This window comes from Trematomus bernacchii, unplaced genomic scaffold (genome assembly GCF_902827165.1).
Source record: "Trematomus bernacchii unplaced genomic scaffold, fTreBer1.1, whole genome shotgun sequence".
NCBI lineage: Eukaryota > Metazoa > Chordata > Actinopteri > Perciformes > Nototheniidae > Trematomus > Trematomus bernacchii.
Genome location: NW_022988043.1, coordinates 20,146,213 through 20,163,923, shown reverse-complemented (window position 1 = coordinate 20,163,923; position 17,711 = coordinate 20,146,213). Strand labels below are relative to the sequence as shown.

At 42.7% G+C, this 17,711-nt stretch overlaps 1 protein-coding gene across 1 annotated transcript; it reads left to right on the top strand.

Annotated features, from left to right (window-relative positions):
• The first annotated feature begins 1,535 nt into the window (after positions 1 to 1,535).
• Positions 1,536 to 8,658, top strand: ptgesl (prostaglandin E synthase 2-like). Its single transcript, XM_034117517.1, has 7 exons — positions 1,536 to 1,848; positions 2,334 to 2,522; positions 3,408 to 3,463; positions 4,627 to 4,779; positions 5,369 to 5,569; positions 7,470 to 7,587; positions 8,015 to 8,658. The coding sequence occupies exons 1-7, from the start codon at positions 1,552 to 1,554 to the stop codon at positions 8,141 to 8,143; spliced, it is 1,143 nt and encodes a 380-aa protein (XP_033973408.1). The 5' UTR covers positions 1,536 to 1,551; the 3' UTR covers positions 8,144 to 8,658.
• Positions 8,659 to 17,711: the final 9,053 nt, after the last annotated feature.

Here is a 17,711-nt window from a genome sequence, read left to right as displayed (position 1 = left end):
AAGCACAAAGAAGGTCAAATTAACACCCTAATCACCCAATATGCAAATGAGCTCAGGTGTGCATTTTAAATATGAACCCAGCTACTGCAAAAATCATTTCTTACCTGTTTTTCCAGCATGATCATTCTCTCAGTATCATGACCTTCATGGAGTGTTTGTCCATGCGAGTTCAGACCTTTTCTGTCGGCATCTTGTTCTTCACGGATAAGGGAGAACAAATGTATAAATAATAATAATAAAAAATAATGGTTTTGAGGCTAACTAGCTTTGACGCTGAGGAGACTAGTAGACAGCTAGTGTGCTTTATCCTTGAGAGAAAATGTCTTCACTGGCTCCAGCATGTCTCGACATCCATATAAAAAGAAATTAAGGGGTGTTTATTCATGGAGGAAAAACACCACATCGGTAAGTGAACGGGGAGGGGGGGAAAACAACCAAGGGCTAGTTAGCTGTGGGCTAGCTAATGTTAGCGTGCTAGCCAGCTAAACCTCAGCGATTATCAATTTTTTATTTGTCTCCTCCTGCTGCCTTCATCCATCGGCGCTCCTTTGCCTGCCTCCACTCAAAAACACAACCGAGGAGTCACGTCTATCATCGGCTCTCACGACTAAATCCGCGCCCCGTTGCTCGACGACGACATCCCAGTGAGGAGTGGTCAGTCCCGGGGAAGATGTGACTGATTTGACCACTGTAACACGGATGCTTAAATGGATGCTGCAGCTGAGAAGGAATCTCCGCTTTCACTGAAAGACAAGACGCTGCTGCTGTTGCTGCGGTCGGGGAGAGAAGAAGAGCATCTCAGAAGAACGACGCTCGTGAACGCACCATCTCTAGCGACCTATTAAGAGCGACTGGCGAAACAGACACTCTTGAACCTGAACACACCTCAATTCCATTTCACCAACAAACTTTAGATCCTAAAAAATATAGAATTTAAATATTGAAGTACAGTAATACAACATTTGAATATCAAACTAATACAACCAAAATACATATAACTACTATATAATAAAGACAAATGCATACTAAAGAAGCATTACGAATGTTTAACAATGACACATGAATTCCCAAAAAAGAAATGAGTAAAATACAAATAAAATATATACACTTTCAATTCAGTTTATATTTTATTTTTCAAACATATATGACAAATTCATAATTTGCCCATAAATAACAATAGACCTTCGAAACTAGTAGTTCTGACACGAATGTCCCTACAGGGAATATTTATTCATCTCATATTATCTTAAAGTTGCATCTTGATGTCGGAAATGATTTTAATGGCTTTGATTTTACGTTGCGATTAGTTTTATTTGATAAGATGTTGTATTCTGAATACCCCATGTTTTAAAAAAGAAAATCAGTGATTTATGTTTGTGTAATTTTTGCCCTTTTTACTCACTGCATTTTATTTGTTTGACTTTTGGTGACAAATCATAATTATCCGTCTTGTCTCAGATTTTCAATACAGCCTGACAGTCTCAGTTGAGGGCAACACAATCTAGATTTCTTCTTCCTCGTGGTGCACTCTGGGATTTTATGTAAACCAACATGGCGGCCGCCTGTAGCAGGACCCTCTGTAAGGTCGGTTGGAGTATTTTGGAGTCTCCACCAGCACGCCGGCCCGGTATCATCTCCTCCTACCTGTTGGGGAATGTGAGCACACTTGGGGCCAGGAGGGCATTTGGTACCGGCGGGACCGGGTACCGCTCCAAGCTGCTGTCCTCTCTGCGGACAGGGAGAGCTGGAGGCGGCGGCAGGGTGCTGGGCTGTGCCGTGCTGGTCGGTGCCGGGCTGGGTTTATACCACACTGGGAAGTTCAGGTTGCTGGCCGAGGAGGAGACCAAAGTGAGTCCGGTCACCTGAGCTTCTAACGCGGTCACACTGTCAGAGTCCCCCTGATCTCTGGAGGCTGTTTTTTCATTGTTACCTAACTTAATGTCATCAGACAGGGTCACAGCCGGAACTAAGTTCATGTACATAATTGTATACTTGATTATTTCAATGTAATACTACAATAACCACCTAACGTTACCTCTCGGAGTGAAATGTGACGCTTTATTGTTTTGACATTCGACTGCTTTTCTAGTAACCAGTGCAGTGCTAGAATGTTGAGGTACTTTACCTGAGTACTTCAATTCAATTCCACCTAATACTACATTTAGTTGTATTCCAACACAACTTAAGGTGAAGTATAGTATAGTAACAGTAATATACCATTTAAAAAAATGTAAATAATATTGTATAACATCTTAACATAAATTAGTATAGCTTAGTGCAGTATAATGTATTATGAAGAAGTTTTGATGGTGGATCCTCTCTCCTCGCTGCAGGTCTCAGGAGGAGGTCTGAAGTTGATCCTGTACCAGTACAAGACCTGCCCGTTCTGCAGCAAAGTGCGAGCCTTCCTGGACTACCATGGGCTGCCGTACGAGATTGTGGAGGTGAACCCGGTGATGAGGAAGGAGATCAAGTGGTCAGACTACAGAAAAGTGCCCATCCTGATGGTGGACGGCGAAGTGGTAAGACACTAGGAATTATTTTTGTTCCCCTCACCTCAGATACTATAAAAACACTTCAGGTCCCATGTCATGGCCATTTCTACTGATCATAATTCCATTGTTGAGGTATACTAGAATAGATTTATATTGTGCAATTTTCCAAACTCACATTGGTTTCTCATACAGCATCTCTGTATAGTACGTGTATTCACTCTCTGTCCTAAACGGCTTGTTGGAGCTCCTGCCCCCCCCTCCCTGTGAGCCCAGTGGCCGTCTGCGAGACACAGCGAAACCCGGCCCGAAACCAGCCCGAGCACACACACACCAGCAGCCTGGCTGGGAGTTTGTGTGTGTGCTCACACACAGACTCACAGCCTCGCCGCGTCCCGCCGTCTCAAGGAGGAGAAATCGGCGGAGCTGCAGCTGAGAAAAGATTGTGTGTGTGTGTGTGTGTGTGTGAGGACCAATCCACAGACTTAACCTAACGGCTCCGCGGACGTAACGGCTCCACGGATTGGTCCATTTGGACCAATGGGTCCATTTGGGTATGGGCACGTCACTGTACCCAGGAAGAAAAAGAGAAATCTCCAACGAGGCGTTCTGGGGCAGCATAGACAGGTCTTTTCTGTGTTAGAGTTTTACTCGCTACAGGGTGTACTTTGAGGGTTTGTGACTTTGCAGACCGTTTACATAAAAACCTTCATAACACACAAGGGGATGGGTAATAACCGGAAAAGCATGACATGGGACCTTTAAGATCACATCACACATTTTCAGAAAATATAATTTTTTATAATAAATGCTGTCAGCTGAAATACAGATATCAAACTGGTGGTGATTTATTAATTTCTCCATGAATGTGCAGTTATTCTCAAAGAAACCTGATCGTCATCTCTTTTGTTGCAGCAACTGAATGACTCAACTGTCATTATCAGCTCCCTCAGGACTCATTTAATCAACAAGTAAGTTGTAGCTTCCTTCATGTTGTATGCTTTTTGAAATAATTATTATAATGTGACAAGTTAAAGGCTAAGCGACTAAAAATATGTTTTACATGTTTTTATTTTATTTTCAGCAATATTTAAAAATATATATTTCTGAGATACGCCTATGTTAAACTTGTGTGTTCACTTCCTAATGACATCACTATGTAACAATAGGGCTTCTATTGGCTAGCGCTCCAACACATTGTACGTGATAGGCTAAGGGGCGGGATATCTTTAAGCGGTTGAACAATCACAACAGAGCCGGCCAGCTAACCAATCGGAGCAGACTGGGCTCTGGTTTCAGACAGAGGGTGAAAGAGGTGCTGCAGCACAGGCAGTATGAGCAAAATAAAGAGCTTTAGGAACATAAGATAGATAGATAGATAGTACTTTATTGATCCCAAATTGGGAAATTGTTGTTACAGCAGCATAAAAGGCATTTTACAATCAAACAAAATATACAAGAATAGAAAATAAAATATAAAATATACATGTCGAAATAGAAAATATACATGCAGATATTATATATATATATATATATATATATATACAAATATATATATATATTCAAAATATATGGAATATGGAGTATAAATATTGAACAGATTATAGAGTAAAATGTACAACGTGGTTTTATTCCAAGAGAAACTATGGAGCAGAGAGTTCTCTTCCAGCCAGAGGTGATTTATTGTACAGAGTTATTGCAGTGGGCAGCATGTAAACATGTCACAGTAGAGACACAACCTGAAAATGAGAATAATAGGGCCCCTGAATTATACAAAAATGTGTGTTTTAAATTAATCTGCAACTTTTAAGATAAATGGCAAAGTGTTGTTCATCTTTTAAGCACAAATGTTAGAAATAAGCTGGTTACAGTGTCTAAAATGTAACAGGTTAAGGCTTCTCTTTGTCATACATGACATTAAACTGAATGTAGTTAGGTTAAGAGACATTTAAAAAATCTTACCTTCGACTAGAACATGTAAAATGATCAATCAACAAACTCATTAGCAGGTGAAGCAATAATATAACAATAGTTTCCTTTCATAAATTGCCCAGTAATAAAGGAAAGCGAGCAAATATATTTCTGTAATTTTGGTGTACTGTCTTTTTTTCAATGGGGTCTTTTTGTCCCTCAGGGAGAGAAGCATGATGGAGATCCTGCAGTGCTACCCAGCGATGAAGTCTGTGAACGACCGTGGGAAGGAGGTGACGGAGTACAACAACAAGTACTGGGTGATGCTGACTGAGGCCGAGAGCCTGGAGCTGTACTCCGACAAGGGGATGCAGAAGTGAGACCTGCTGCTGTATTGAGTCACTCCAAGCTTTATTTATAAAGCGCTGCATTCTAAATTAACATTGGAATGCTTTGCAGCTTATTTTATTGTGTTTAAACTCTGTATTCTATTTGTATAAATACTTTTCAGTGGTGGATTTTTTTCGACAGTGTCAAAAACTAATTTCAATTCACATCTAACAAAATATTCTCTTTCGATCCATATTTGTTTGTGTTTAGCCTTTAAAAATGTTGCTTTCCCTCTTGCTACACACAAACAATGGTATTTACAAAGTTGTAAAGCAGCAATCATATATTAAATGAATGTAGCAACAATACCAAAAAATGCCCAAAATTAAGGGTGATAATGTCATTAATTATGACCATCAGCATACTCTTATTTTGAAAGGTTGTACTCTGTGGCCTGGTAGTCTTTCTGAGAATGTTAAAAGCACACAGAAAGGGAAATCTGTCCTGTATTATTCTGCAAATATTCAATCGTTTAGTCCACATCAGAATAATACAGTTGCACATTTTAGATGTCATGCAAATCTTATTGCAGCTCTGTTGTCAGAACTGTACTGTCTCTTTTCTACCCCTATCAGAGAGGAGATTAAGTGGCGTAAGTGGGCTGATGAATGGCTTGTGCATCTTATATCTCCCAACGTGTACCGGACCACCGGAGAGGCCATGGCCTCTTTCGACTACATTGTGCGCGAGGGCAAGTTTAGCACCATGGAAGGTTTCTTTGCCAAATATGTTGGTGCTGCGGCCATGTACATCATCGCAAAAAGGCTGAAAAGTCGGTGAGTACACAAGAAAATACATCTTAAAGTGATTTATAATGTTCCTTTAAGGTTCATGTTTGTATATTGTTCCTCTACTCACTGTGACATGTTTTCATGCTTTAAAGGGGACCTATCATGTAAAATGCACTTTTTGATGTCTTTTATACATAAATATGTATCCCCGGTGTGTCAGGGACACAACATTTGCCATCAGATATGACGGACCCACGGCACTATCAGAAACGTTGCTGTGTGGACGTGTGTTGGACGTAATAGTGTTTATTTACATTAGGCGCGTTCACACCGCAGTACTTTTCCCACTTTAGTTCCGATATAGTTCCGAAATGTCGCGTTCGCACCAAAAAGAGCCGGAACTAAAATTAGTTCATGAGAACCTTTTTACCCCCTTTTCCGTCCCTGCTAGAGAGCAGGTACTTTCGTGGGAGAAAAAGGTTCCTATGTCTGATTGGCTGGGCGGATTGCAAACCACGCCCCGTAAAACTCCCAAAAGGTTTTGTGAAGCCGCCATTTTATTATCCTCGCATTAGCATTATTAGCATTAGCATCATTAGCATTAGCCCAGCGCACAAACGCAGAGAGACTAACTTATGGCAACAGAAAATAAAACATGGGAGCGGTGGAGATGAGGAGGTGGCGGCATTCTGGCGATTTACTCTGAAGGCTTCAGTAGAAGCTGCTGGGAGTCCCAGCAGCTTCTACTGAAGCCAGTCCCCAACTCCGGGGACTTCCGGCCGGGGACTTCCTGCGGCAGTATATGCCGTGAAGTTGTTTGCGGCCTGCCAGTAAACCCAAAGCAGAAGAAGAAGAAGTGACGTCAGCGGCTTCATTTGCCTAATCCTTCCCCAGGGACTTATTCCGGTGTGAACGCGATCTGTACTAGTTCATGAGAACTAAAGAGTGCTGATGAACTAAAGTGGGAAAAGTACTGCGCTGTTAACGCGCCTATTAGCAAGCATGGATAACACTCAGAGCTAAGCTGTACTGGAGAGAGCATGTGTAAGAAGCAGGATATAAAAAGGAACTCACCTTGTGGTATAACCGGCAAGAGAGAAAGCCTTTGAGCTCCATACTGTTTCAGAAATAATCCTTGATCTAATAATCCTTGCGTTTCATCACCGCAGCATTTTAGACAGTATCTGCCAGGTCCCGCATGAGCCGGCATAAGCTCCGCCCCCTCTTATTTATTTTTTTTCAGTTTAAAAAAAAAATAAGCTTTATACCCAGAATCAGCACTTTTGTAACAGGAAGAGAAATAGAGGGATATGAGGCATGGCTAGAATGGGTGATCTGTTTGGTATTTTGACCAAAACACTTCATAGACATGTTTTCTATATTTTTTTATATATCTGAGACCTATGCTATTGCCTTGAATTAGCATGATAGGTGACCTTTTAATGTTCAAAAAGCTCTTTATTGTTCTCATACTGTGTGTGCTGCAGCACTTCTTTTCACCCTCTGTCTGAAACCAGAGCCCCGTCTGCTCTTACTGGTTAGCTGGCCGGCTCTGTGGTGATTGGTCAACCACTTAGAGATGTCCAACCCTTAGCATATCACGTACAATGTGTTGGAGCGCTAGCCAATAGAAGCGTGAAATTACATAGAGATGCCCTTATGTTACGGAAGTAAACTTAGGACTACAATGGAGGCGTTTCAGGCAGGGGGGGAACTTTTGGATTTTATCTTCGCAAACCATTTACATGCACAAAAAGTTATAAAACACACTACAGGGAAGGGAAAACCCCAAAAAGCATAATGGGGGCTCTTTTTGAAACTGAGCTTAGTCTTTAACATGAGGAACTGCATCTCCCTTGTGAGGTGGAAAGGTTTCAGGTTGCGGCTTTTAGTAGTTTATTGGATGTCAAAATAGTGATTAATTTCCTTTTTTATTTCAAAACAGACACAACCTGCAGGATGACGTCAGGGAGGATCTGTACAAGGCCGTCAACGACTGGGTGGCAGCCATCGGCAAGAAGAGGAAGTTCATGGGCGGAGATCAGCCCAACCTCGCAGACCTAGTGAGTGTCTAGTGTCCTGGGGTCTCGTTTATAAAACTCGTAGGGCATTTTTCTACTAACAAAAGAAAAGTTACCATAATACATGTACAAATATTAACATTCTAAAAACAGAACCCACCAAATAAGTAATCACCCTAATTTGTGGTATACAGGTTTACACATGCTGAAAAATGAGTAAACTGTGATGTAAACAGGAATATAGTTAATGTCTTAATATATACCTATATTTAGTACTGAACAATGTGGTCGAAATTAAGCTAGGATGTCCTATACAGAGGATAAACTTGTTTTATTTACCCAATTACTTTTCTTTTGGCACCTTAAACTTGACATTTTTACAAGCAGTTTGGTTTTTGGTGTTTCATAATCATCACAACCTCACTGCACCTTGTCATTCATCTTTTCCCCCGTTTGCCCCCCTCTGCAGGCGGTGTTCGGCATCCTCAGAGTGATGGAGGGCCTGGAGGCGTTTGACGACATGATGAAGAACTCCAAGGTCAAACCCTGGTACAGAAGGATGGAGAGAGCCTCACTCAACCACGAAGGCCGCACCTGAGTGGAACATGGAGCCTCAGAGACTGAACAGTAAACCTTCCAGGGAGACGGGCAGCAGCAAGACGGCCTGCTTTTACTATGAAAACGGTTAGAGATCCTGCTGGACTCACAATAATTTAAACCTAGCCGCAGACATAGATGTAGATACAGAGATAACATACATGAAACTTCTGTCGGGCGACATCTAATTCTACAATTTAATTTCCAAGCTGCTTTATGGAGAAACATTCAAATCAGCTGTTAAATGACATTTTACTGACACCTGCAGGTGAGATGTGGGAACTGCAATAACTGTGTTTTCCATTAAATACTGCCTACAGGATTTCTACTTACCATGACCCAAAATATTATGTAATTTGACATCTGCTTTTATTTCACACACAGTACTGTCTATTGTTTATTTTCCTTCCCAGATCAAATGGTTTAATTTAGTGGTTCTCAACCAAAGACTTTGGCTCCTGCAAGGACTCAAGTGTATTGTATTTATGAAAATTAAAACAAGGTACAAATATCTTATTATTTTTGTTCCAGTTTTTGACCATTTTATCATACAAAATTGCAATCTTATCTCTGACTGTAAATAAATAAATAAAAATCTAATTGTACAGACGAATAATGGGATAAATTAGAAGTCAAGTATGCAACACTTCAAGTGATCGAAATTATTGATCCATATGACTGAGTTCATCATTTATTTCCACATGGTTTTAAATGCAGACACTTTTGAGATCATGTTTTTCTGTGTAACTGATTCAGGATCAGCTTGACAGCACGGTATCGATAAGCTTATCTGTTGCTGTTCTCTTTGGGGTTCAATTTAATAAAACGTGAAAACTGGTGAGCTGCCAGTTTGAATTTATTTAATATATGTAAACTGCAGATACATTTTCTTAAATTAATTGTATTAAAACCAACTCAATGTGCATAGTTGTAAAACATTGAAAAATGTGCCTTTTCTTTGATGTTAGAAATAGTTGTTCAATAAAGTTTTGAAGGAAAAAAACAAAACAAAAATGGTTGAGTGGCACGTTGGGAAAGTTTGATTGACTCACGCGCCAGACGTACCTTGTCTCGCGCCCAGCTCACGGGAGCCAGAGACTCCTCCGGACATTCTATTTCGTATAGGCTTCGCCCTCTAAGGCTATCGCTATTGGGTAATCCCCTGCGCACCCGCGCAGCACTGAAAACACTTGTAGTCCACGCCCACCTGCAAGGTGGGCCCCACCTTCGGACACACTTCCGGTATAAATAGGAAGGAGGCCCGACAATCTGCTCCCTCTTTTCTTCAGCACCCCGGTACTGAAGCACTGTAGAGACACTAAAGAGTAAAGGCTCTTTTAAGAGCCCCCTCGAAAAAGATCCTTAAACATGAGTACACAGGGTTGTGTTAGAGTTTGCTCCTCATGCCAGACGGGCGATGGTCACGTGCTAATTGTGCTCGTCTCCCTCTGGCCGACAGACAGCGAAGAGCGGACGCTCTCGCTACTGCGGCCGAGGAGGATGATTGGCCTGGACCTGGACCAAGCCCTTGAGTTCCTGGATCCGAGTGCTGGGCAGGAGTCAGACGACTCCTACCCCGCCTCCATCCACGGATCACCGTGTGGTTCCCCCATCCCGTTTCTCCCCCGGACGGAGGAGATAGAGATGGAGCCCGGTGCCGGTCTGGCCCAGCTGCAGGACCTACAGCTTGGCTCTGCCGTCGATAGGCGGGATCCTGCAGGAACTGCCGGAGATCATCGAAAAAGGCAGCCGCCTGGAGAGGTCTCTTCGTTCCCCCGGCTCAGGAGAGCTCTCTTGCCGGTGGCAGGAGTGTTTCTCCCGGGTACAGACCGTCAGGAGTGACCCGGTCTGGCCGTGCTTCCCGGCCATCCGGAAGTACCAGGAGGGAGCGGCGGCGGCGGCGGCCCCTAGGAGCTTGAAGGCTCCGGTGTCCTCATTCGTCCCCCTCACTAAAGTGGAGGGCTTGACGGATGTTGGTTTTCCGACCGCGCCTCCCCTGGAGCCGAACCTGACGGATTATTTTTTTCTTCTCACGGCGGAATATTACTGCCAAAAGTCACGTGACTCACTCACGTGACTTTAGGCAGTAATATTCCGCCGTGAGAAGAAAAAGTTTTGTACTTGTAAAAAAAAGTGTTGTAGTTGTAAAAACAAGTTTTGTACTTGTAAAAAGAAGTGTTGTAGTTGTAAAAACAAGTTTTGTACTTGTAAAAAGAAGTGTTGTAGTTGTAAAAAAAATGTGTGTACTTGTAAAACCTATGCTGAATTTGTCTCTGAAACATGATTTATTAGAAAAATGGTATGTGTTTATTTGATAGATACGTTTTTTCTTTGCAAAACTAAATGCATTAGTTTGTAGATGGTGTTTGTTAGTGAATCATGAGGCATTTGTAAAACCTGTTTAGTTTGTTTGTGGAGTTATGGCAGGAAATTAGCTCCATATAGACCATTTTGTTCACACCTGTTATCTTAGTAAACAAATGCCTTATTTTATTTTGTACATTCTGTGGGTAATTGTATTTTCTCAGATCTTTGTTTTGTTTTACAAATACATTATTTCGAAATGTTCCTAAGTTGTTGTCCTGTTTGTCATTGTGCCTTTGCCGATGTTTTACTGTATATACTGTAATAGTCAGGGCTGCACATAACTGGTGCGCAGGTGCGCATGCGCACCGCACCCCCCGCCAAAAAAGGAGCACCGGATCATTTGAAAAAAGCGCATTTGCGCACCAACATTGACGGTACGTACACACAGCAGCGTTATAAAAATCTTGGAGGTGGGCGTATCTGAAGCTTGGGGATTTTTTGCGACCAACAACCAATCACATGAATCTCCCGCCCGCGACATACAAAGCAAAAAAGCCCGAAGTAAACTGGATATAAACTCCCCAAACAGGCAAAAACCTACCACTGTCTCTGCCACCTCCCTCCATGCCTGGCTCCTCCGGTTTGTATCCCGGTAGGTAAATAGGGACTGGTCATAAAGCACCGGGTGATTCCCTACCGCTATAATTAATTTCTCCTCCATTTTTTGGAATATGAGGAAATGACCTGCAGTATGTCTCTCCCAGCATACACGCGGTTTGATTGGCTAGCGCTTGTACTGTCAGATTTGCATAAACGGGATTTGATTGGCTGATGCTTCCGCCTCAGCTTCAAAAGTTGAACATTGCTCAACTTTTGAAGCCTGAGGCGCCGTTTACACGAGGAGAAAACTGCTTGTATCTGCATAGTTTTGCGTGCGTATAGCCCTATTATTTACACGAGGCCGATAGAAACTGACCCCACAAACAATAACGGGTCCCAAGGTGGATAGATTTGCAAACGAAACGCTCTGGGGGGTCAACCGAGTCCGTGTAATCACCTCGATACGAATATTTCCTGAAAAAATAACGATAGCCCCGCCTCTCCCCACCTCTCCTGCTCACTGCTGTATCAACTATCAAAAATAGCTGTGTTAATTAAACGCACAAGGGGTTCTTGAATGAAATAATATTATAAAAGGCAAACCAGAATTTTTAACGCCCAATATACTCCTTAAACAAAATAAACAGAGTCAGATTTCATGCATTGATCCATTATATTGACAAAGGAGGATCTCACCCGGTGTTTGTAGAGAATATCTCTCTCTTTCTGAGCCGTCCTCTCCACGGAGTTGTTTTCTTTCGTGTTTCTTGGTCGGGATGCAATATCCACAGATTGGTTTCTTTCAGTTTCTTTCAGTTTCAGTTTCAGTTTCGGGGCTTAAACAGAAGGGTAGCCATGGCAACATTGCAGCGGGGCTGCTCGGTTGCTCTTCTTCGCGGCTTTTGGTGTATTTTGGCGGAAGTTACAGCGCCACTTACAGTCCCAGCATATGTACTACAGCGTTTCCAGCGGACACGTTAAATGAAACAAATGCATGTGAACGGAAGACTTTTTTGAATACGCATACTGTGCATAAACGCAAACGGTCCCGTGTGAGCGGGGCCGTCCACTCCCTCGACCCTACCCCTCCGTGGCGGAGTGAACTCCGTCTGTAGCCACACTCGCAGCTCAACGAGGCTCCCTCCTGTCAGATGGAGAGAGTAAATACAGCGGCAAGCTTTGGGACAAACTCCCCTCTCTCCGGCAGAAACAGGAAATGCCGTAACTGTATGTAACAACGGTTTCAAATCAGCATCTCTTAGACAAAAAATGTAAATTAAGAACTCAAATAAAACTCCAAACATCTTTCATTGTGTTACTTTTTTGTAAAGCTCTTTTAGTTTTAAACCTGATGTTTATAAGCTTCTTAGTTTTTGCAACAGTCTGTAAATATACACAACTTTATAATAAAATGCACACATTTACCTTTTTCCAGACTAAACACAGGTATGATCCTAAGTTAAAAAAATATGAGGTTATCATGAGGTTGTTAACATCGCAATTTATCAGTGGATGTTTGCTGGAACTACTTGTAAACAGCGTGTTTCCTGACGGACACACACAGCGTGACTCTGGTCAGGTAGAGACCATGGGTGTTTCTCAATCGCGAGTAAAGCTGCTTCAGAGCCACTATTTCAAGCATACTACGTCATCGAGTGCCGCCGAAGTACTGTTCCAATCTCCAGTATACTTGGAAATCTACCGAGCCCGGTGTACTCCGTTTGGAGAAATATCGAGGCTGCACATGAGTAGACTTCGCGGTCTTAAAATCCCCACAATGCTTTGCGCACGGACCAATTTCCCCAAATCTGTGGCGGAAGATGTAAGGCGGGGCCTCTCATATGACGCACACCTGCACACTTGCTAGCGTGTTCCACACTTCGTTTTCCGAATGCCAGGAAGTATTCTTGACTCGCTTCTGAAGCAAGATGCTCGGCAGACATGTGCTACCAAGCAAGCGTACTCGCGATTGAGAAACACCCCATGGCCCTTTCTCATGTCTTCAAATGTTCCTCCTCGACTCCCCTCCTCGACTCCTATCCTCGAGACTTAGTCCCGCCCACAGGAGATGTGAGCGGAGGAGCCGAGGAGGCGAACCGAGGAGAGAGGAGGGGAAGCAGCAGGCGGTTAGAGAAATGAGAACTCCTCTCCTCTGAGCGGTCATTTTAAAGAGACGTCCATTAATGATGACAGGAGGCACAGCAGCCCTCTGTCTGATGGACAGATGTGTTCATGACGACTTATATATTTACTTTGAATTCATTCACAGTGCGGTATAATGAGACAATAACAGGCTACAGATGCGGACATACACACAGACACACACACACACACACACACACATATATGTATATATTTATATAAATATATACAATTTCAGAATCAAACAGAGCACTCTCATAATAACGTAACACTATCAGAGACTGGATATATCCCCCCCCCCCCCTCTCTGGTCGCTACAATGAGGGAAATAAATGACGGGCCAAAAGTTTTATTTACAAGTATTACAAGTAAGCAGAGGACACCAAACCAACTGAGACCTGTCTGTCCGCTGCATCTACGCACACACTGTACCACACACACCTACACCACACACACGCACCTACAGCTCCTAAAGCATATAATCAGGCTACAGCCGTTGTGTATTTTATTATGTGAAGCACTAAATGGTTTTAGAAAAATATCGACTTTGTTTGTAGATATCTACTAAACTAAAGCAAATAAAGAGAGTAGGCCTGTTATACTGAGTGATATGATATATATTATACACACTGCTCTGCTTTCTGCACGGACCTCACAGCTGTTCTCACTGTAAACATCGAGTTGCGATGAAAGCAGTTAATAAAATAATATCCAGGGGATGCATGCAGAGCTGTCATTGGCTGAGATAAGTCCGGCCGTGCGTCTTGACTCTTTGAAACATCACTGTTGCCGGAAATGCATCCACGAAGGAGCCGTGGAGGACTGTGGAGGACCCATCAGTGTATCCTCGGTTATAGCTCCTCCAGAGAGCCTCCTCGACGCTCGATGCTCGGTCCTCGATGTGCATTTCGAGAAATGAGATGTCCTTCAACATGGCGCGCTAAAATTCATTTCCGGGTCACTACCGGAGGACCGAGGAGTCGAGGAGTCGAGGAGTCGAGGAGTCGAGGAGTCGAGGATGGGACATTTGATGACATGAGAAAGGGCCCATGGCCCTTTCTCATGTCATCATTTCTGAATATTAAATGAAGGTACAGTTGATCGTAGTGTTTACACACGTGAGAAGCTATGACGTCAGAGGGAATTTCCGTAAATGAGAACTGTGCCGTAGCGGCGTTTTTTAGGACTTCTAAACTAACGATTACAGCTGTTTATAAGGTATTAAAGCTCCCATGTCATGCTTTTCCGGTTATTACCCGTCCCCTTGTGTGTTATGAAGGTTTTTATGCATGTAAACGGTGTGCAGAGTCAAAACCCTCAAAGTACACCCTGTAGCGAGTAAAACTCTAACACAGAAAATACCTCCCCAAAACGCCTCGTTGGAGATACGTCACTGCCCATTTGATTCTTCCGGGTACCGCCTGATGTCATGTGGTACCCGGAACGAAATGGACCAATCCCGAAGAGCTATGGCCACACCAGCAGCGGCGTGTTCCTCCTCCTGAGGTTCGAAGAACCGGCATTTCACAGACGAAAGCTTCCAAAACATTGCCCAGTTTGAGGCCGGATATGCACAGCTTGTTTGGACCGTTTGGAGCAGGGGAAGATCTGGGTATACAACCTGTAAGTTTGCATTGTTATTTGTGTATTTATCAAACAAGACTGTTTAAATGTGTAAACTGTGTTGGACTGCTAAGCCATTGACACAGTGCTAACTAAGTTGCTAGAGTTTCCATATATCAACTCTAATATCAGCAGATGGCCTTGCATACATGTATCTCATAGCAGGAGAATGTCTGCATTCACACACAAAATACCTATTGACAGTATACTCCGGGTGATTTGCCGTGCGGTCAGTCGCGAAACGTAATTACATTATAGCTGGCGTAGCGATCTAACACACGGAGCTAGAGCTAGTTTTGGTCGGAAAAACATTTTTGTGATGCTACGTTGCTAGCGTTTAAATATATCAACTACAATGTCAGCAGATGGCCTTACATGTTTGTCATGGCAGGAGAATGTCTGCAGTCACACACACGGAATACTCATACAGTATACTCCGGGTGATTTACCGTACATTGTGACCGTACATATACTGCATGTAGCTAATGAGGCTAGCTGTATGCTAGCGCAAAACAATGTATTCATGCAAGTTACATTGTATGGTAGCAGAATACCCGTATACGATTGCAATTATAAACACGTTATTGCTAGCCTAATATGAACCACTAGCTTTTGTTCATAGTAGTTTTATTACACTGCATTATAGTTGCCTTTCCTCCAAGCTAACGTTCATATCATGTTAGCTACCAAGGTAAACAAAGCTAGGTTAGCATATTAGCAGGCAAGCTGTTCATTACACAACTACTACTAACGAATCTAAAACAACTAAGTTTCTCTAATATTTTGTGATTTGCATTTGATTTCGTCCAGCCAGATCCTGGCGGACAATCCATGACGGGGAAGGGACTTCTACTGAGGCCTCGTGCTAAAAGGCACCGCACCGACTGTGCGCAGGCAAGATGCGAGGAGGAGGAATATACCGTGTGTATATATGTATATTTATGTTCATTTTGTACATTTCTAAAAATAAAGTTTAATGGAAATACTTAGTAGGCCTATCCTTTCTTCCCTGAATTCATATATAGCAAACCATGATTTGATTTCTCATCAAACAGTAGTAGTTTATAACGGGTAAAAATAACTTACTCTTTGTTATGAGAGTGGCTCGTAGGCCACAACGGAAAGACAAGGAGACATACACGAGTTTACAAAACCACAGCACATTTATTGTGGTAAATGCAGAGATAGGTGGTTGAGAGGATCGCAGAGTTAGTCTTCCTGCAGCCGCTTTGGAGAGAGACTGGGGCCGTCGTGTCCGGAGGTGTCCGTGATCGTGCTGATTAGCCTCTTCAGCTCCACCCCATCGTAAGACAAAGGCCCTGGGGCCGTCACAACAGTTCCGTACCGACGCCATGATAAGACTGATGTTACGCTGAGAGCAGCCGGGAAAAGCACTGACATGGGCGCAGCCTCTCTGGTGGTTGACTAATCAGAACGAGTGGCCGAGCTGACCAATCGGAGCACACTAGGCTCACAAGGAGGGGGGGGCAAGAGCTCCAACGAGTCGTTTAGTGGAGAAAGTGAATACTGCTGAATACACATGCTTGACAGAGATGCTGTATGCGAAACCAATGTGAGTTTGGAAAATTGCACAGTATAAATCTATTTTAGTATACCTCAACAATGTAATTATGATCAGTGGAAATGGCCATGACATGGGCCCTTTAAATAGAAAGTCATCACAGAGATAAGGAGGAGAAAAGGTTTAAGGAAGTAGGCAGAGAATACCAATGTCGAAATCATCTGTTCTCTCGCGATATCGAACCCACAGATGAGAAGGGCGGTCCCACTATCTGCACAGCGGGGGAGAACGAGGAGAGAATAAAAAGAGATGAAAGAGGACAGCTCGCTCTCTTTTCTTCGCTGCAGCCTCCCTGAAGACAACACCGGCTTCGTCTCTCCATTACCCATGCTTGTTCTTTAACCACGTTACTTAATTAAACTACCCATTTGAACCTTTTCAGAGACTCCATTAGTCTCATTATTTTAAGTTTCTTTCCTGGGAGCGAGAAGATCACGATTTATCAACAACTGGTGCCCCAGACATGTGATCTCGACACTGGGAGAGAAACTGCTAGTTTCGACGGAGATTCTGCTGACCACGAGACACACAGGGCCCAGATACAAGAGGTGAGAAGAAGCCAGTTATATCAAATTCTTCAATAGCTTATATTTAGATTTGTGTGTTTTGTGGCGAGCAGGACATCCTGAGAACAGCTGTTAATTTAATGTTAAATATCTAAATTTAAACCAAACCACGTGGCGTTGTTTTACACCAAGCAAGGGTAAGTCTCTATTCTTTTACTTTGTTCATTAATTAACTGCATGATTATAATGTGTGTGTTTTCCAAGCCGGATATATATTAATGTGCTTTTAAGCCGGTATTTATATATTATATTGTGTTTGACGAGTTAAAGATGGACTCTTCTCGTTTTGTATATTCTCAAGACAGATGGTATCTTCTTGACAGAGAAATAGATGGTATCTTTTCTCGTTTTTATTAGCAAGTTAAAGATGGACTCTTCTTGTTAAAGAGAGTTGATGGCATCGTCTCGTTTTTAGTCTCAAGATCAGATGGAATCGTCTTGTTTCATTGTCCCAAATAAGTGAGATGGTCTCTTGTTTAATTGGTGATAAGAGTCTGTGGAAGTCTGAAGTATACTCTTTAATCATTGCGTGTGCATTACGGAAAGAAATGCGGAATTCGTGCGTTAGATAGACGATATTCTTCTAATAGTGTTTGACTGGCTTCCCATTTGGTCGCACAATAGCGTGAGAGTTGCCCAGACGACCATAGGCTAAATAGTTTTGATGGTCTCTAACTATTTTGTATTAACTTGTTTAAATTGTATAGCATATTGAGAGCGTCGTGCTGTTATACTGCTCTGAAGTTTAG

Coding starts and splice junctions, on each gene's coding strand:
- ptgesl (XM_034117517.1), top strand. CDS start 1,552: ATGGCGGCCGCCTGTAGCAGGACCCTCTGTAAGGTCGGTTGGAGTATT. Junction 1,849..2,333: donor TGGCCGAGGAGGAGACCAAA/GTGAGTCCGGTC, acceptor TCCTCGCTGCAG/GTCTCAGGAGGAGGTCTGAA. Junction 2,523..3,407: donor TGATGGTGGACGGCGAAGTG/GTAAGACACTAG, acceptor CTTTTGTTGCAG/CAACTGAATGACTCAACTGT.